The sequence below is a fragment of the Zonotrichia albicollis genome, chromosome 2 (assembly GCF_047830755.1).
Source record: "Zonotrichia albicollis isolate bZonAlb1 chromosome 2, bZonAlb1.hap1, whole genome shotgun sequence".
In the NCBI taxonomy this organism is placed as follows: Eukaryota; Metazoa; Chordata; class Aves; order Passeriformes; family Passerellidae; genus Zonotrichia; species Zonotrichia albicollis.
In genome coordinates, this window is record NC_133820.1 from 58,699,689 (window position 1) to 58,721,014 (window position 21,326).

Consider the following 21,326-nt stretch of genomic DNA (forward strand, 5'->3'; position numbering starts at 1 on the left):
GAATTGGATTTGGATTTTGGGGGGGTTGTATTGTTTTCTGCAAAACATGACATCTCATGGGTGAAACCTCAGAATGTTTTAAGAGTAAAGGTTTGGTAATTAAGTGCTTTGAAGAAAAGGGTGTGCTACAAGGTATGTAATTTTTCTTTAAAGTAGGATGAGAATACAGTGCTTCAAAAATATCTGCTGACTTCTGAAAAACAAATTACAAAATCATTGAATCTCCCATTGCAGCTACATGAGCAATACTTCTAATCAAGCTTCAGCAGCCTTAGGGAAGTCAATTGACTGACACAACTCCACCAGAACCTCTGGAAAGAGTACTAGGTTATTAAAGTTTGCAGGTTGGTGCAGAACTTCACCCACCCTAAGAGGCAGAAAATCACAGTGGACCATTTCAGTACAAGTGAAAAGAGGGAAGAAACTTTGTGTTTTCATTTAGTGAAACAATAAAGAATGAAGACACGGCAGAAGCTTCTTTCTTCACTTCTTGGATGTGTGTGAGGACAGGTAAGGGCTGTGAAACTTCATTTCACAGTAAGGTAAAAAGCACACTATTGCCCTAGGGATGCTTGTTCTTATTAATCTTCAAGAACACTTTCAATAGAGAAACTTTTGAAGTTTCAGAACCAGATTATTTTGGGTTGGAATTCATGCAGAATTGCTTTGCATTATTTCAGGTATAGTATTACAAAGAACTATTTTTACATTATTCTAAAGGGATAGGAAAACATACTGAGGGAAACTGAGGGAAACTGTATGGCCATACAACATAAACCAACACTATTCCTTTGATTTAATTTTAGCAGAAACTTACACAACTGAAGATCTAACAGAGTGAGAAAAAGTAACTTGCCTCCAGTCATAGCCATGTCATAGAACCAGGAATAAAACCACAATTTCTGACTCCCAATCACAGGTAAATTAGCTATTACTTCCTACAGCATGCATCTACATTATCCTTGAGGACAACCTCAAAGCCAAATTCAAAACTCTCTATGTTATCTAGATGTGGCAATGCCCGTGAGGCTTCCCTCAGAGCGATCCACCTGGTGTGCCAAGAACTAAAAATCTCCATTTTGCTTAGATCTCAAGGTACTCATAAGGGAACAAGTCAAAGCTGTCTCCTATGAAGACCCATGGGGGAAAAAACCCACAGGCAAATTGTAATAAAAATTCAAGACCAAAGACAGGCAAAAAAAGCTGTTTTCTCCACCCAAATCATGAGGTCAGAGACCTGCTATTTCAGAACACATTAAAGGCAGACAGAATTTTTCTCCTTGAAAAATCAAAATTTAATGGAACTACATCCAAAGCTATTATTAACTAGAGCACTGCAACTGACAGTGCAGAGTGTTGCAGATCAGGGTGAGTCTGATGACACACTAGGTGTTAACAGCGAGCCGGTCTTTCAGGATATGCCAAAGGGTCTTGATTTTTCTGCCTAAAGGTGCTGTATCTGAAGTTCTTACACATTATGACTCTCAAGGAGCTTGCAAGTGCTGGAGCAGGAAGTGGGAGTAGGTATCAGCAACACCTGGCCTAGCAGCAGCCCTGTGATCCAGCAGGAACAGGATGCCAGCTTCTGTCGGGATGGCAACGCAGATAATGCAGGTGCTTGGATTTGGGTATTCTAAAGCATCTCTCCTCACCACAGGGCTGCCTTGCCTCATGGAACAATATCCCCCTAATGCTTTAGGAGAGCAATGATCAGCACTTCTGACATCAGCTGGGACCAGGATAGATAAGCATTGCTTCAGAGATAGTGCTGATCCGCCATAAAAGGTTCTGAAAATGGTCTTCCACCTCTGTAAATTGTTATCACTTATCATCAGGAGATAGCAGCCACAGTAGATGTGCAGGATGAAAACTTGTAACAGCACCAATGCTGCTTGTGTGGTGTTTATAAGAGGATATCCAGCATTATGCCACCCTTAGAAAGGCTGCAGGCAGCACAAGCAGCGGCTGCATGGCCAGTGAGTGGGCTGTGACCATGGCACTGCTTGTCCTCTGATGGTTCCTGACCTCCTCTCTGAACATCTGCTGGAGCTCCTGTGTACTGAGGGAAAGCAAAGGCAAGAGGTGCAGACAGCTCACATACAAAGCAACATGGTAAATCATTTGATGTATATGATACAAGTATATAAGGCATAGCTTGAATATTATGAATATTAGATGTATTAAGAATAGAGCAGGGGTACAAACCCCTTTATTTGTCTAGATTGTTTCTTCCACAAATAATTTTTCCCAAGATTTGGTTATATTTAAGAAACTTCTCCAGAAATGTATTACTTCTATCAACTGAGAATCTTTTATGGCTTTGACCCAGTTAAGCACTGGCTATGAATAGCAGCCCTGGACTTTGTTCTGTTTCCTGAAAAATTTTTAAAGAGGAATCTAAGAGCCTGAGATCCTCATGTGGTAAAAAGAGAAGGATAAACCCACTAAATGTTTCTCAAGGAAGATTCTGTCTACATTTAGAAAAACTAAAGCAATTAATTGGGAAGAGAGCATCTCCCTCTGCAGGACTTCCTCTCCAGAGACACCTCTCTGGTTTCTCACAGAAATCACAAGTGCTTCTTCCAGAAAAGCTTTTTAGATACCTAGAGAGTGAGTAAAAGTTGGGTCCCCAGTTTCAGGAATTTCCTATCTCAGTAATTTCAGTGATTAGAATAAAGCCTCTAGAGAGGAACTTAATGGATTTCAGACCACTTGTGCTTGAATGCCTTGCTAGCTTAGTGACTACAGAAGAAAGAGTGAACTGATGATCAAAAAGCGTAAAAGTGAAGTGTCACCTTAGGTAAGTTCTGTTTCTGACTCTGGTCTGTTGTGTGCTTTATACAAATCACAATATTATCCTCATTTTATGTAAGGAGTAAAAATCATTATCAGTTTTTGGAAAATATTGAACAGTGGAAACAACAGCTGTTGCTATTATTACACACATCTGGCCAAATTTTGAGGAGCCATAAAATAGGAAGTAGCAGATAGTTCAGGCTGACAGAGTCCACAGTGAAAAATAGTGTCGTATATGCAAAATGCAATGCCTAAGCTTTAGAAGGTTAGATTGACAATAATTAACCTTACTTCTCTTTTTCATATGTATGAAATAAAGATCAAAGACCTCTAATAAACAATCAGGACTTGCTTTTGCTTAAAATCCAGAGAAATAAGAGGCGCTTTCTCTGAAGAGCTTTGTTCTTAAAGCACCATTGAAATTGAAGGGGTTATTTTAGTTCAGCACAGCCCACCCATACATTTTATTTCAATATAAGCATTTCCAGTTTTACCACAAAAGCTACAAATGGAGTCTTATCAAAAAGCTTTCTGGTGATAGAAGGTTGTATGTTAGAAGAATGCAAATGAATGTTGAAAGAGAAGTAACCAGCCTGGATAATTTTCTTTTATTTATAATAGTTGGAAGTGGAAATTAGAGAAAGAGAGAAATTCATGGTTTTTTCATGTTTTTTTCCAGCAGTGTATACCTGAAAGTCAGTTCATTACCTGCCCCAAACTTCTTTGTACGTGCATCAGTTCTTCTCCATCTCAGTTGCCAGAACATCAAAGGCCTGCCTGGACAGGTGACACAAACCAATAATTAAAATCCGTCCTGCCAGCAACAGAATTACATTCTGAATCACCTTTTGTAGGTTTCTCGAGCATTTCTGGAAATATTTCTTGCCATCTTCAGGAGCAGAGCACTCCTTGCCGGTGCACAGTGCGCCGTGCCACCAGCAGAAGGCTCCCTATCCCAGAGAGTGCGGCGGGAGCATCATTCCCCAGCGGCGCAGGGCAGGGAGCGGGGACGAGGCGGGACAAGGAGTAGCTGCAGCCCACCCACGGGCAGCGGAACGAGGGATCCCCGCCGGACCCTCCATCGCTCCCGCTCGGCTATGCAGTGCCATTATCCGCTGATTGTTTGCTTTTGTTTTAACGCTTAAGGCAAACGGGACCAGCATATTGCCTCCTTCTACTTTAGCCTTTTAAATGAATTCTCGGTTACTCGGTGTGCAGATATTTGCATGCGTACCTCCCGGCTGACAGGCTCGTATCACTTTCATCTGCGCATGTGGTATGCCCAAAGTATGGGGTATGTGTGGATGGGAGCTTCAGTGACATCTTCAATACGGCTGATTATCCTAAAATCCATCCTGCTTGATATGTGTATGTTTTATTAACAGCTGAAGTACAGAGGGCTGAATCAATCTCTGTGCCAAAAGCTAACTTAGCCTCAGATCACTGAATATGAAATTCAGTCGTACATTTCTTCTGCCTTTCCTCTGCACTGCAAGAGAGAAAGTCACAGCAGCCTTGAGGATTTCCCTGCTCGCCAGGGCTACACAGGACCCTCCAGCAATCCTCAGAGCTGTGACCTGCAGCAGCACAGAGAATGTCTGTCCGTACACTGCCATGACCCACAAGCCTCCCCCTCCCTCTGCGGAAGCGCAGTGGTGACCACTTCAAATCTGCTCTAGCTAAAAAATGCCTTTACACTGCAAAATACTTCAGTGAGTTACTTATGGCAGCTTCACAGCTCATTTACGTAAAGGAATCATGAGCCACGGATGAATCAGGCTCAAATAAAATGATTTGCAAAAGGCCACACAGTAAGCAGCAGGGAGGACGTGAGCCAGGGACTAAGAGCATGCCCTATTGTGCTTGGTTCTGCCAGTGCAAAAATCCAATGCCAGCGTGCAAAATGCACCATTTTCTCTGCTCCAAATCTCGACAAAGAGACAAATAAAAGTAGTTTCTCTCATGTGATACAGCTGCCTAGCAAACCGACCTTCATGTCTGACTTCAGAACTTTATGAAAGACTGTAACTTCCTTTTGCAGTCAAAATTATAAAGGATCTTTTAAAGAAAACTTTCTAGCTACACTATTCTCTCTTCTTGGGAGGAAACTTAAATGTAGTGAAGACTTTGAAGTGAGCCTTGGGTTTGCTACAATGGACTAACCTGATTAGAAATCATGCAAACTCTTGCTGCTCTTTAGCTGCATTCCCCCACAGGCTGTATTACAGCTCTCTAACCAGTCCCACAGCATTGAATGATGTCATGGGATCTGCAGCTCAGCGAGATGAAAGGGATAAAGCGGAACCCGCTGGCACTGGGGAAAGCTTCCAACACACAATCCACAACACAGCTTGGGAACTCAAAAGCTACAGATCCAGCCACTCAACCCCAAGCATTTCAGAATCGTGCGCATTCTCCCAGCACAAGTAAGGAGAGGGGGAAAAGAGCCAGTGCAGAGCACTGAAAGGCAGAATTTGAGCGCAGCTACCTGCTGGAAAAGGAGCTCTTTTTCCTCGCCAAAGCACTGCCTTTGATGTACGGCAACTGATCACTGATCAGATTACAGGCATTTGGTCTCAGTGCTCGTCTGCCTTTGATCTGCATGGTTAATTTTATTTTCCCGGATTTGGAGTTTCGTCTGGGCTTGTGCTGACATACTTTTTTTTTTCTTTTTCTTTTCTTTTCTTTTTCTTTTTCTTTTTCTTTCTTTCTTTTCTTTTTTTTTTTTTTTTTTTTTTTTTTTTTTTAAGGAGGTAAAAGCATTTAATACAGAAGCTCCGGCGGTGTGAAATTAAGCTGCAGAAACTCTGGCACTGGAAGACTTCATCAGATAACAGGTACTGAATTTTGGGGTTGTTTCTCAGTTTTGTGTTGCAAGAATTGAAGGAATTGTAAAGTTCACATAACCAATAATACTGCACATCATTGTGTGTACAAAGTTCAAAAGATTGTTTGTAATTTATGCAGCATTTTGTTTGCAGCTCTTGGGCAGAATTATATAGAGAACAGATTATCTAGAATAATAGATTGAAAAACTGAAGCAAACCCAGTATTTTTCAATGCTTTTGGGGTACATAAGATTTGGGGTTGCACTGTTCATTCATACCATCTATAGTTTTGTAAATTTGTATTTGAATACATGTATTACAAGACTTAGGGGAGTACTTCTTTTCTGAGGAAAGACCAACCATATCTTCTACACACTGCAATACTTTGTTTGCTCTCGGTGCATTTATTAAACTGTGCCTTCTTCAGACAACACTTTTAAGCCTAATAGTTCCATACTTGAGGTGAAAAAAAGTCTCCACTTCCACAAGTTTTTAGAACTAAATTTATAAGCATAACATCCCTATCCACAAAAGGAAATGGTTTTATTTTAAGGTTGAAGGCATTATAGTTCAGCTGTACCATATGAAATATTGAAAATAAAAGTAATCTTCTGATCTGATGATAGAAATTTCCTCTAAGGCATTTTAATAAATATATTAAAGAAATCTTAGGTTTGTCTAGAGCTAACAGCTAGTTTTGCTGAATTTCATAGAAGTTTTGCTGCATTTCAGTGATGCAATTTCCACTCACAGTGTTTTGTATTCTGTTCCTCAAACTCTTATTTATGAAAAGTATTGTGCTGAAGAAATTTTGAGACATCTACTCCATAAATTCATTCTAAGGGAACAATCTTTTGAAGGTTTAGGATTATTCACACATTTGCAGTTTTAAAGGGCCAGATCTTTGTGCGGGTTTGGGCCAAATCCATGAGTGTTCTGTGCCTGCAGCTGGAGTCAGACTGTTAAAATAAGACTCAAACTCATTCTGTAGTATTAAATATAATTTAGATTTTCAGAAGAACTTAGAACCCATAATTGAGACCAGACTTGCAAACATTCCAGACACTGAGGTCTTTGAAGATCTAGTCTTAATGGTGGCTAGTAATACTGACTTATATAGTCTTAGGTCTTAGGTGTATATAAAATTTAGGTGTATATAAATTTTAAATACATTTATTAAGAAATTGCAACTAAAAGTCAGTCAAGCATCACTTGAACACTATTCTTTAAGATGTCTACCAGTCCACAGGACCTTGAAGATATTCATATTTCAGTATGCACTATTGCAACATGCAAACCCCAATTTTAACAGGCTGCTTGCATCTGAGGAAGACCAAGTTATCAACACTTCCAGATAAATGTAGATACCTTTCATTAGTCTGCAAAGTTTGTTTCTTCTAATTAAAACAGTACTTGTAAATATAAAACTTCAATTTACTGAATATCAAGAGATAATATGCCAGACACAGATTAACTAGGCCTGACTTGGAATCACTTAGTTTTCCATGCCACCAATTAATTCACATTCTTACTTAACAAGTCAATTATATTATAAGGAAAGTAATTAGCACTGTATGAATAATATGTGTATAGCTGTCAAGAAAGAATATAATTTAAGGCATAGCCAAAGCAAAATGTAGTATTTCTCCCTAAGTAACAATGATGTGCTAAAATATGTTCCTGTAACCCTGGAAAGATGGCTTTATTTATTAATTCTATGGTTTGCTGTTGAGCTTCTCTGCCTTTCCAGTCCCCTCTTGCTTGTTGCTTGCTTTCCAATATGTACATATATTTTCTGAGGAAAATTGTTTCTAAACTTTACCTCTCCTTGGTGTAAAGTAGAAAGGGAAGCAAATTTTAAAAAATAACACAAGGAGTCTTTTTCCTCAGAAGTCAAAATAGCTGTGCAAGTCTAATGCAATTAAACTATCACTACAAGGGTCTGACCTATCACACAAATGGGTGAAGTTGCACACAGGAGAAACATTGGTTAATCAGATAGATTACACTGTTGAGTAGGATTTGTATAGATAATTATTTGCAACATTTAGGCTCTGAAAATGCATTTAAGAAACAAAGTTTTTTTAAATTTTGTAAAAAGCCCCTAGGATTTTAGGTAATCCACCAGGTATTTAAACCAAGATGGGCGTCAACCCAATTAAGCTGAAAAATATCTTTGCTTGTCTGTATGTAAGTGAGGCTGAAATGAAAGCACACTTGAACACATTCAAGCATGGTGGGAAGAGGATTTTCAGCAAATTTTGTTGTTTTAAATAGCAGTTCTCTGACAGTTTAGCCTGTCATTGATCTGACTTTTAAAGATTAAATAGTAATAATTCTTGGCACTAGTAACTTTGCTTTTACTAAGAGCTGTATAAACATTAATTAATCCTCAGGCTTAAGCCTTCAGAAACAAAAAATTCACAATGCTTTTTCAAGCAGATCTGACTAGGAAACTCCCAAGTGTATGATTTATTTATTAAAATAGCTTGAGCAATTTCTGATTATAAATAGAGCCATTTTCAAACAGTGTGCCTTAGATAACATCATAAACATATTTTAAGGTTTGTAATAGTTAAGATTATCAAAAGACATTGCACAGTTATACTGACATCAGTTTCCAACAGCTGTCATAACAAGAGTAGATCTATCTCACAGTTGACTGGGGGAACTGTGTTAGCATTTGAGATATGGAGATAACAACTTCCTATTGCTGTACAATTTCTGCTTCCACATCAGATATGTCACGCAACTTAGTCTTATCAAAGGGGTCAGCTGAAACTTCTTTCCAAGTATTTCTTTTTTGCTTTCTCTCTTGTAGTGAGAATCTCTGTACTAGTTCTAACAATTCACTTCTTCAGTTTCCTGAGAAGCATCATGATTTAAAACAATTCAAACTCTACAATTTTCAATACCTTTCAATGATGAATGGAACTAACTCATCCATTTTACATTCAGAGGAAAGATTTTACATGCTACAACAAGAACTTAAATGTTTAAGTTCCAGTGTTACAGACAACACGTTGCTCTGAGTTCATTAGCATAGTAACCCACTGTCTGATGAAAGTCTTAATGTTTCTTTATATGGTAATCCTGAGTGTTTAGTCAACACTTCAAGAACTCTGAGATATTTTAATACCTTTGTCTAACTATACTGCTTTAAAACAAGTATCTGAAACACACATGATGATTCTACTAAGAACTCATGCAACAGTTTCACTGGTGGCTCCAGAAAACAGATAACACACAAAAGATTGTCTGTAAATAGTGCGACAGTGTGCAGTGCTCAGTGCTGTGCAGCAGCTGCTATTCACAACAGATGCGCTGCTGTTGCGCCGCAGCATGCCATTCCTGGCTGAAATTCCAGCCCCTTGCAGAGCTCCTCCTGGCAAGGGTCCTGAAGCAAAGCTCTTCTTTGAAGGCCCTTCAGAAGAGAATTACATGAAAACCCCTGTACACTCAGAGTTGTTTGGGTTTTATAATTGGAAACAACTAGTTTTGCAGCAGTCATTTCTCTCTTTGCATACAACTTCCTGGATTTCAATAAGCACTCCTTGTTTTTAGAGAAGCACTTTGGCTGGTGATCTTCAAACTTTTTTGGGGAGGAGATCCAAAATTTCTGTTTATTTGAAAATGCTTTACCTCCCAGTATAATAGTTTGTTCATTTTTTCAGAGCCTAACAATGTTCCTTGTGTGTCCATACAGTTGTCTAGACTGTAAGAAGATCATTAACTTTTTCATTAGAAGTAAAACTAATAACATGAAATCCTTGCAGCAGCAGTACTTTTACCAAGGTCTCCAAGACTAGTTTCACCAACTAGTGGTTGGAGTATCACTACCTTCAGAAAAGCTCCTAATTTGTGTCACAGTAAGTGGCAGAAACACCCAACCTAGTGACTATGAATAATTTACTATCCATGAAGGGCTGGATTTCTCCATTTCTCCATGGATACTTGCATTTGGTATTGGGCCTGTGCTTACAGCTGGGTAACTTATTACCTGCAGAATGGATAGAATATTTCAGGCTCTGAGCTAGCAGGAAGAAAAAGCTACTCAAGAAAGGAGAATTTGCAGTGTGTTATCAGAAAGCCTCTGTCATGCTTTTTGGGCAGGAGAGGTGGAAAGGGCTTTGCTGAATTACAAGGATTCATCGAACACTCACCTGAACAGTGGCCAAGGGCCAGTACTTCTAGAGCAGCCCAGCAGCCACCAGCCTGAGCTCCCTCTGAGGGGGACCAGCAACGCCAAGGCCGCTGTCCCAACACTGGGCAGCATCTGGAACCAGAGGTGGGCACAGGAGTGCCCTGCTATCCTGTCCTCCTGGTGGGATAAAAGGGACACCAGCCCCTCACTTGCAATTCCCCCTGGCTTTGCACCAGTGCTAGGGGACACACTCCCCCACTCACGCCCTCCCAGTGCGGACACACGGCTCCATCCATCCATCCATCCATCCATTGGCTGCCCGCGCTCAGCTGACGGGCCGGGCCGGGCCGGGGCGGGGCGGCGTTGCCGGGGTGACGGGGCGCCCGTCGCGGGCAGGCGGCGGCGGGGGCGCTGCGGGCCGGGCGCTCCGGGCCGGCCGTGGCAGGTGGGTGCGTGCGGCAGCCGGGCCGCGGGGGAAGCGGCGGCTCCGTCGGGGCACCGCGGGCTGGCCGGGCACCGCCGCCCCGAGGCCGCCCCGCCTGGCACCGAGCCGCCCGCCCGCCCGCCCCTGGGGCCCGCGGCGGGCTCGGTGATGGCAGCGAGCCCCGCGGAGAGCGCCGGCTGAGGGGCGGCGGGGCCGCGGGCAGGGCTCGGCCGGGCCCTGCATCCCCGCGGCCGCTCCGGCGCTCCGAGCCGCCCCCGCGGTGGGTGCGCGGTGGGTACGCGGGGCACGGCGCAGCCACGGAGCTGCTGCTGATGGTGGTGGTGGGTTCTGCAGGTCTCGACAGCCCTGGAGTGGCTGCTCCACGCCCCGGAGTGCGGCGAACAAAAAGCCCTTGAGAGCCGGGCTTTCATGTTCGCAAGGGCTTCTCGTGTCTGCTGCATTAATAAGCTGCTGTTTGCTTCAAAAAATGTTAGAGCTGGAGTTGAAGGAGTAGGAGCTCCCCACTTTTTCTTTTGGCTGGTAAGAGGTTTAAAAGCTCCAATTACAGTACGGCTTATTGAAAAGGTTTTGATTGTTTGACTTCCTTTCCTGTCCCTGTTTAATCTGATCTTGGACCGAAAGCTTTACCTGATATTTGTGAAAAGTCTAAATACTTATTTACCACCTTTATATTTACAGCTACTTTAGAAGGATGCTTTTATCAAGTTTATAAAGTGGTCCAGTAGCATTTAATATGAGTAATGGCAAATTGACTCAGTCTGTAGGTAGGTTTCTTAACTACTGCATAATCTCTTTCAAGCACACCTTCACCATCAGGTGTAAAGCGAGTTACTGAGGTACTTAGGCGTGTTACCTGGAAGCTTGTTACTGTAAGAGAAGAGGGTTGGGTTTTTGGAGTGGGTTTTTCTGTTGTTGTTTTTGGTTGGTTGGTTGGTTTGTTGGTTTTTTTTTTGTTTGTTTGTTTCTTTTAGACCTAGAAGTAAGCTTCTTTATTAGTTTTCTAGTAAGATACTTAAAATGTCAGTTAAGGAGGTAATAAGTCACTTTTTCTCACTTTGAACAACTTGCAATCCTAGTAAAAGAGAATGGTGTGAATGAAAGTAACTCATGTCTGTGGTTTTTGAGACATTGCATGCCATCCAAAACTGCTCAAGGCTGAATAAATGTAGCATGTTGGCATTGCACCATTGCAAGGTATATTAACCAGCCCAATGCTTTATAATTCACGATCCCTAAAAATTACTTTGAAAAACAACTATTCGTATATTTTGGTGTAAGTGAAGTATGAATATAATACTGGCATTCTCAATGTATTACTTATTCACATATCTGAGTACAAAAGTACAAATGCATCCTGACACTGAGCTTTCATGTAGCAAACCAGTGTCTCCTAGAACTTGAGATGGGTGAGACATATTAAACAGAAGAAGCAACATTTTTTTCACCACAGTTTTGATGTTGTGTGAGTAGGCTCATCAGCTTTGGTGAGAGTGGGAGTTCTTGTGTGAATCACAGGCTCTGATCCTTTAAAATGCTTTGTTTATGTGTAGGAAAATTGTTGCCACACTGCACCTTTGTTACACTATTTCACTCTAATATCTAATTAATGATAAGCTGGATATGTTGAAGAACACAAATGATAAACTGCTTTATCACCATTATTCCTGTAAAGACAAGTACTTCAATTAACATGACTTGAAGTGTGTGGTACTCAGAAGCAGCACAAATATTTCCTGGCTGTGTCTTATGGCCCTTTCTTCTCATCTCCCTCAGCCCCAAAAATACATCTAAGTGGTTTTGATCACCAACAAGGTTCTAACTTTAATCTGCTACCTCTGTCTTTACAAAATTAGAAATAAATCTATAGCGGCTTAATGTCGTACATTTCATGTATGACAGGATTGTAAATTACAGATCTTTTCAACGTGATAGTGTGACGAATGTGCCCTAACTGACAGTATGGAGTTTTTTCCCCCACATTTCTTGGAAAAGTTGGAGCAAATGTGGTCAGACAAGACCTCATTTACTTCATAAAGGGGAAGACTACAAGGGTTGTGGGCAGGGTTTAAGGGGAAGGTGTCCTGGACCTGTGAGACAGAAATAACAATGTGCAGCTCTGTAGTGGAAGTTCTTGTCCCTAACTTGCTCCCTTGCTTTGTCTTTGTCATTGCAGCAGCATGAGCACTTTCCCTTCTCTTGTTTCTTGCCCCTGGGGCACTGACTCTGCTGAAGCCATCTGCCACTCCTTGTTTTATTGCGCCAGTTGACAGCTGCGGGTGGGAAGTAGGTGGTTAGAAAGGAGCTGAGACCCTGTTTGTTGGATACCAGAGACCTCTGTTGGCAAGATAAAATGATTATATTTTCAGCCCTCTTTCTCACCCAGAACTTGTCAGAGTACTCTGCCAGTGTTATAGAGTGTGTGAAAAGTGGTCATCAAGTAAAAATATCAAATCAAATATGGGAAATTTCAAAGACCTGGTTGTGCATTAACTGAGAATTCACAACTTCAAGTTAAGTCAGTGTGAAGTTGAGAGTCTTCACCATTTCTAAAGTTTACCTTAGAAGATGAATGGTGTTGACTTCAAAGTTTTGATGCTTCTATGTCTGAGAAACCTGCTAGTCAGCCATCATTGAATCATCCTGCTTTGGTTCTTGAGGTGGTGTGTCTTTCATGGGAGAATTTGAAGTATTTTGGAGAGAAAAATGACATATTTTTCTGACATGGACTTTGAAATAAAATGATGAGTACTATTCAAGCAAGCTGGTAAATGTAGGAGTAAATTTTAGAGGGCCATGGATTCTATAACCTTCAAAGGCTGGAAGTTCTTACTTCCACAATACATTTATTACATGTTTGATATTGCCCTCTTTATACATATGCATAGTAGGCCCCAAATGACCTTGAAATTATGCAAGTTACCTATCCTGAGTTCAGTACATTACCAGTAATGATTGCTTTTCCCTGAGTATTTTAGGCAAGCACATTACTGTTAACCTAATAAGATGTATTTGGAATAATTTAGTGACCTCAAAAAACTCTGTCCACAGATTTCATTCTTCTAATAAAACTGAGTATAACTGAACTCAGTTTAATATCAGTATCTGGACAAGAGCAAATAGTCTTTAAAGGTATGGAACCTCTGTTTGCTCACATGTGTTTTAGAGGCAAAAAACTTCTAATAACCTCTTACTTGAAAGCATGAAGTGAATGGCTAGTATCCAACAGACATCAGTGTAATGCCACTTGATATCATAAGAGAAGAAATTTGCCCAATGACAGCCTATTATTAAGTGCTGCAGTCTCTGCTTTTCAAGCAGGGCTTTTTACCAAACTGGAGATTGAAGCAGAAAACATGCAGCTGATGCAGTTATCTATCCTCTGGGACTTGCATTCAATACATTGAGTTATTAAGGTGCCTTTCCATTTTTTTTATCAAAATGTTGTCATGAAAGAAACATTTTATTTGTCCTCTTAACAGCTGTTATTTCTTGTACACTGTCTCATTTCTCTCTCACGTTAGTCAGTATAGTCTTTGGTGTTGTTTTGGCAGGAGTGGTGACAGTGGATGCAATGATGGCATGATAGAGGACTACAGGCTTTCATACATGTCTGCTGAAATTATTTAAATGTGTTTTGGTGCTGCTGAAGTGCTCTGAAGTTTAAGGTCCATAGACCTGCAAGCCTCTTTTGGAATCATATTGATCATAGAAGACTCATTATATAGAAGATATATTATAGGCCTAAAGCTGTAAAATCTCATGAGGCTTGTAATGATCAGTCATTAAACTGAACCTTAGTCAAGCATAGGGCAAGTTGGAGAAGTCCTTGCTAGTTTGATGCCAGTAATAAAACACTTGATTTTAAAAATTTGCTCTGGGTTGTGGAACTCCTGGTGATTGGACTTGCCAAGACTTATAAAGGCAGTAGTTTTTCTTTTAAATAAAGAATATTTCACAGCTGCGATCAAATTTCACACCTAAGTGTACAAAATGTATTGTGGTACAGGATGGTTTGCCATGTGCTTTTTATGTTCTAAAAGTCCTTGAGATACTTGCTATAAGAAGATCATCTTATAACAGACAGGGCAATTCCAAAACTGAAATACAAGATTCAGCATGACCAGCAAGATTTTTAATATTCCTTTTTGTTCTGTGCTGGCATTTCATTTTTATTCCATTGTGACTCCAGAATACTAAAGGATGAAAATATGTAATTAGCTTTGTTTCAGTATTGATTTTGATAAGTTGTATGTATACTGTTTTTTAACAATATTAAATCTTCAAGTTATTGTGTATTAGAGAAAAGGTATACTATACCTGGATTACATTAAGCTAATGTAGTTTTATTGTAGATAATTAGTCTGCAGGGCAGTTAATTAGGCTGTCCTTAATTTGCTTTATTTTTTCTGTGCTTCAGGCAGCTTGCACAGAAAAAATAGGCCTCTTAGATTATGTTACAGCTCCACATTTTAGATCATTAGGCTTATTACAGCTCAGCAGTATTTTTTGTATTGAAAATTCATTGTGAAACTTGACACAAAAATATACAATTTTTACAATTGTCAGTTTCTTTCTGATATGTTACACATCTACTTTCAGAAGCGAAAGTAAATATCGAAACTTTAAATGAAACTTACTTTTAATCTTAGGAAGAATCCTGGTTTTGAAGTTTTGGTAGTATTCTATAGATGGTCATAATTACATTAGAACTATATTATGGTTTAGCTATTTTTTAGTTATTAAGGAATCATATGACTTGGAATAATCACTTGTCATTCAAATGTAAGAAATTCAGTTATGTTTACAACTTTATTTCCCTTTCACACTTCTGTAAAGTTTTAAGTCCTATAGCAACTAAGAAAGCACATGAAGTATTTATTTTTTCCACTAAACAGAATTATGTGAAATAAAAAAGTTAATGGGGATTTTCCTGCCAAGTCCCATTAATTTCAGCATGATTCTTTGGATCAGTATTTAACCAGTTTATTTAATTTAACGCTTAGACTTTTAGTTTTTCTGTCTTGTCTTCTCTGAATCACGTGAAGTCAAGCTTGTTTTACAGGACTGCTTTTCTGTAATGCAGTGTAGCCTTATTTATTGTATGATGAGTCTAAGTTATTTTTTCATTTCTTCATATATTACTCTTGGATTTCTGTAGCATTCCAAAGAGAATGAACAGCAAAATTGAACAGGATCAAAATTAAGACTTGATAATTATTTCAAGGCTACTGAGATGCAAAGTGTCACAATTTGTCTCTTATCTAATCTGGTTTTACTTAAAAGATTTGGTTACTTGTTGGCCAGTACATGATATAATGTATGGTGTGTGTATTTACCCATTTTCTATGTTTCTAAAAACAGATGAGAAACGTTTCTTGAAATTTCTGAGTTCTCTTAACAGTATTTTTACTGTCTCTGTCTACCGTTTGCTCTTTGCTATTACTAGAAATTGTTTTGTTCATGCATACCTGATATTTTTTCAGCCTTAGAATTGTCAGCTTCTCATGACTTCAGAACTTTTAAAATTTGTTGACTTTCCTTTTTCATTTTTCTATTTGTCCTACAGTGCTTTTTACATGAAGTTGTATTTTGGTCATCCAGATTTTTTTCTGAGATTTTTCCATTTAGTGTTTCTTGCATAATTTTTTTCCCTCAGACTTAAAAAAGAAACCTATGTCAAGTACTATATCTGTATGTATTTGTATTCCTTGAAACCACGTCTCCTTTTTTACCTATGCTGACATGCATTTAATCTGGTAATTGTCATTGGCCCATAGACCATTGCCATCACTTAAGTGAGAAATAACCATAAAAATGTCATCTTGCCTTTCCTGTGAAGTGCTGTCTGACACTTCTCTACCTGCTCTGTTCTTTCTAGTAGACTTTTGCTCTTTTTGCACTTCAAGATACAGCTTCTCTTAAAAAATATCAGTAGTAATTGAAGTATACTTTCTTCTTATTGATTAGAATTTGTTAACTAGGGTATTCATGCAGTAAAGTGTGGAATTGTGTGTTTATTATAGTTTTTGTTCATTCTGGTTGTATATTTTTGAAAGCATATTATGCTTGCAGTAGTTCCATGTTGGAAAGCATTTTGTGATTATTCTTAATATTTTTCTCTGGTATTTTCCTTTTGTATTGGGTTCCATCGTTTCATTTGTCAGTCTCTACTCTTAAATGATAAAAACAACATGGTGTATTTGAAGAAATTAATTTTTCTCTGTTGATCACATACTTAGTTGAGTGTTTTACAAGCAAGAAACATATGTTAGGGATGTTAGATTAATAAATGCTGATCTTCTGTAATCTGGATTGATAGCCAGTTAAGACTCTCTTCTTTTGAGATTTAAAACTAGAGAAACTTTGTGTTTATTGTCTTGTCTTCAAAAGGCATATGATTTTTAAAGCATATATTTGTTGTTTAGCAGCTTCCAGAAATCCATTTGAAAATGTTAATGGCATTGACAGATTGTATTTCTACATGCCAAGTGTCATGAAGTACAATGGACACATGACTTCTGCAATTTAAACAATGTAAATATAATATTTTTTTTCCTTTTTATATTTTTCTAGGGAGAAAGGTTTAATCACAAGAAATGGATGCTAAAGGATTACAAAGAGATGATAAACTGAAGGTGCTTGTCATTTTACTAGTGTATTTGGTAAGTTAAAGATTATTATTTTTCCCCCATGTTGAAAAAATTGTACTGGACACAGAAACTGTGTCTTTTGTTTTACACATTACTGCTAACACTAAAAGTCTTCAAATGCTGCATGCAGACAATGCTTACACATTTTATTGATGTGAGCTTAAGCTTGGTCCACTGATTCATATAATTTCTGGCTGCTCCTCATACACAATTACAAAATTTTACCTTGTGAGCCTCTTCATGGATGAAGGAGTGGACTAAAACAGAAAATATAAGTGAATATAGTGCTGTGGAGGTGATGCTGCTCCACTTCAGAGGTGGCCATCTCTTACTCCAGTGTGCTGTACATAGTTTAGGTGCTTGGAGTATTCAGTTTATGGATAGATTGTAGCACAGCACACAATTACCTTGCCTGCTCAGTGTACTTAACTCTGGCTTGCTGTAGAACTAAGGGTAATTAATAATTCAGAAAGTTATTTTTAAGATCAAAACATGGATTTATTTCTCAGATTTAGTATATTTTGATGAATTTACTTTTGTTTGTTTGTTTCTTTTGTTGTTGTTTTGGGTATTTTAGCTAAGTAAGGTAATTTGCGAGACTGGAGACTGCAGAGAGCAAGAATTTAGGGACCAGACTGGAAACTGTATCCTCTGCAAACAATGTGGTCCTGGAATGGAGCTCTCAAAGGTAAGGAAATCATACTTTCTTGAATTTATTTCTGATGAGTGCATTTATGCATTTGATCTAAAATTATGGGTGTCTGTACTTACATGAAAAAATGTACGCTTTTGGCATTTGAGCCTTCTGCAGTTGTTCAAGAATCATGTTATCTGTTTCATTTTTTATGAAATGCTCAGTTCAGAACATCATGATGCCACTAATAAAGTAGGCAGTACCATCTGGATGGGCTCTCAAATGATTGTTTTAAAGGTAACAACAAAGGAGGGGAAAAAAATACAGGGAGTTAAGACTGCATAACCTTACTCTGTAGAAGAGAATGTGAAAAATTAATTTCAAACCAGTGATTGGTACCGAGTGCTGACATGGAGGGGTTTAATTTTTACAGTGCTGGCATTCACAATTGGTTCTGGATTTTGGGTGACAAAGTTTAAATATTTTATATATTATTTTTTTGTCTTAACAGAATGGGTCATACACAAATAAATACAGATTAAGATTCAAATGAGAGCTAATATATTTCCTTAGAACAGGAGGGAAATAGGTGATTGTTCTGTTTTCACTAGGTGTATGGTTGTAGCACTTTGGGAAGCCAGATTCAAGTCAGGCTTGAACAATTTCTTTGTTTTACAATTCATTAAAAATGCTATAAACTTAATTCTAATCTTTATGCCATGTGAAGTAATTGAAAAAGTTGAGGCCAGAAAAATACATGATAATATTTAGAAAGCACATAGGAAGATTTTTTTATTTCATGGAGAAGGAAATACTATTGTGAATCTTAGGCAATTGCATTTTGCTAGATTGCAGAACAATTGCAGTTCTTCCAAAAGCAAATCCCCATAAAAGTTTTTGAATTACTAGGATTTGAGGACAATGGAAATGAATCAACAGAGATGAATGCTGGTTGTGATTACAGACTGGGATTCAGTAGAATAGAAAGTTCACTTGGCAAAATTTTCAACAAAATTCCAAGTCTGAATGCAAGTCACGAGGGGGATCTTAGTTGTTTTCAGTTCAGAGAAAGTAGGTGCTGTGCATGAGCAGGGATAGAGAACAATGAAGGAAAACAGCTGAAAGGGAGGAATATGTTGGTATTCATTAACTCAGCTGCTGGAGGTGAAGGAGGCAACAAAATGGATTATGTGTCTTGGGAGATTGGATGTCTTGAGGGAGCATGAGTGTCCTGCCAGAAACCTGAGGATGGTAAGGCAAAGAACAGTGCGGGGTGGTGTCGGGAGGGTGAGGAGACCTACCAAGACCCATGCATGTGTAAAACCCTTTCTGCAGTGCCCAGCTCTGAACCCACATCTTGCCCATTGCTGGAGTGTGAAGCTGTGACCCTGACATAACTGTGCAGTCAGATCCACACCTGGGAGGTGCGGCCACAAAGAGCATCCATTTGCATGCAGAAGGGCAGACTCTGTCTTGTACTTCTACTGAGAGTGTGAAAAGGATGCTGAAGGGGGAATTTAGGGTGTTTAAGGGAATTGGAAATGTTTATTTTGAAAATTTTTTAACATGAACCGTTACTAAGTTTGGTGTGTATGTGTGTTCAAACTGCAGGGGGAAAAAGAAAAGTTCAGTTTCAGTTTATGGCTCTGTAGTTCCTATTATGTTCAGCTCTGAAAAAAAGCACAAGTTAAGTATTGTGGCTTGTGTGAGATTTGAAGGGATTTACTGAAATTGAGTGACACCTTTTCTCTGTCTCTTGACCCCCTGTGGTGATTGTTCAGTGCATTAACAGAAATACTTAGTTTCACACTTTAGTGGGAATCCCTTTGTATGTTGGGCAGCATTAGTTAAGGTTTAGTCATACAAGCAATGCTCTTTAAGCAGAGATTTAGACATGACTTATGACATGGATGTGGTTTAGTTTGGAGTTTTTCAGATTGGCTTTAAATTTGAGATGTTCTAGGGGGTGTTTTAATTTATAAAGGCACTTGAAAATATGTCACTTTGTAACAGTGGGCCAGTACTATGTGCATTTGTATAGTTAGATAATATACTTATCTAGTTGGCAAACAAACCCCAAAAGCATAAAAACTCAGACCCTCAGTAATTACACTCAATTTAAAGAGAACTGCTAAACTAAACAAGATTATAGTTTGCAGTAGTACACTATTGAAGCTATGGTTTTGCTTCACCTATTTTTGTTTACAGTCTGTTAGTTTACAGATTGTTTACAAAACTGATAGGTTTTTTGTTTACAGTTCTGATTCTTCTAGGACTAGTTTGGTGTTTTTGAAAATAGGAATGATTGTTAATTTCACTATGTAAGCAATTACTTGTCACAGACAATAATAGGCTTTCAAAAATATTTTTCTTTTATACTAGGAATGAAATAACAGATTTTGTTCAAACCTAAATGATTGGAATTATAATTTCCTGTATAAATAGAGGTACAATTTTCTGTGAATCATAGTGAAGGATGTGATGCTGTGGCTGTAACTGAAATGTGATTGAAAGTAGTCATGCAGAACTACAGCTTGAAGCAACAAATATGTAAAGTCAAAGGTCAAAATGCAAAGGGAAGAGGCCTTTAATGATACACTTGAAGTAACTTGCAGCCCAGGAGAAGTTTTGTTTGCTTGGTTTTTTTTACATTTGAGAAAACAATGATATAATAATGCTACAGTTTATTAACAGTTTCTTAACACTTAATAATATGTCAGTTTTCCTGTTGAATATTTAGTGCTCTTGCATAAAACTAGATATACTGATGGATGTGTCAGCATGATTGTGTGTCTAAGTGTATTGTAAAATGCAATGTTAGTGGTGGGGTTTTTGGTTCAGTTCTCCCTGAGTGTTTTAAGCAATTGACAGACAGGTTTCATTTTTATATTTGTAACAAAACACATCAGCCTGTATGGTTGAATGCAAAAGCCCAGCTTTTATCACCTTGTGTATGAGAAATTACCTCAGTTACAATCTAAATATGTAGTTTTTTTTCTTGTCATGACTTTACAGAAATACAGGGCAAAAACTCAGCTGTACAGACTGCATATGTGTGTGTATACTTATTTTTACAACTTCAGTTAGATATATCTATCTTTGTTGCTACACTCTATGAGCATTTCACCTTTCTAAATGAGGGGAATTCTGTTGCCCTTTCTCAATTTATACATGAGACACTAACATAAATCAACTTGCCTGTGGTAATGCAGGAATATTTTGGTAGAGTAGACAGAGGTCATAGTGTGTAACAGAAGCTTTCTCTTCACAAGGCACCATATAGACAAGGCAAAGGGTGATGGGCACAAATTGTACCAGGGGAATTTCTTTTTTATAGTGAGAGCATTCATTCACTGAAACAATCTCCCTAGAGTCCCCATTACTGGGATCTTCTGGGATCAACTGGACAGGGTGCTAGATCATCTCAGATCAGCTCAGGTCCCTGACCCATGAGCATTTGCTTCAGATGTTCTTTCAAGGCTCCTTCTGATCTGTCTGTTCTGTGATTCAATGGTGAGTCTTTTAATTTTGGTTGCAAACCAATGCTCAGTCTATTGGATTGACCTTCCCGTATAGGTAAGCAACTTCGGACACTCTTGATAGCATGAAAAAACAAAACCAGCAAAAAAACAGCCTTATTTCATGTAACTAATTCTGAATCTAGACCATCCTTTTCAGCTTTTGCTGTCACAGTTTAATGGAGCTCTTTTTCAAAAATGTTTTTAAAGTAATTTTTCTTCCTTCAAGTAAGAAAGCAATAGTACCACCCGCAGCTTTTCCTTTCTGATTGCCTATATGCTGTTCTAATAACAATGCTGCAATGTTACAT

At 38.7% G+C, this 21,326-nt stretch overlaps 1 protein-coding gene across 4 annotated transcripts in view; it reads left to right on the top strand.

Annotated features, from left to right (window-relative positions):
• Positions 1 to 5,065: 5,065 nt before the first annotated feature.
• Positions 5,066 to 21,326, top strand: part of TNFRSF19 (TNF receptor superfamily member 19) — a 56,997-nt gene continuing 40,736 nt past the window's right edge. The window contains exons 1-4 of one of the 4 annotated variants that reach the window (XM_005482516.4): positions 5,066 to 5,222; positions 5,547 to 5,633; positions 16,787 to 16,875; positions 17,441 to 17,551. In XM_005482516.4, the coding sequence (XP_005482573.2) occupies positions 16,810 to 16,875; positions 17,441 to 17,551 (177 nt within the window). In that variant the 5' untranslated portion in view covers positions 5,066 to 5,222; positions 5,547 to 5,633; positions 16,787 to 16,809. Of the gene's footprint in view, positions 5,332 to 5,546; positions 5,634 to 10,063; positions 10,214 to 10,546; positions 10,733 to 16,786; positions 16,876 to 17,440; positions 17,552 to 21,326 lie in introns of those variants that run through there. The other 3 variants (XM_014263912.3, XM_074535246.1, XM_005482517.4) reach the window with 3 other exon arrangements.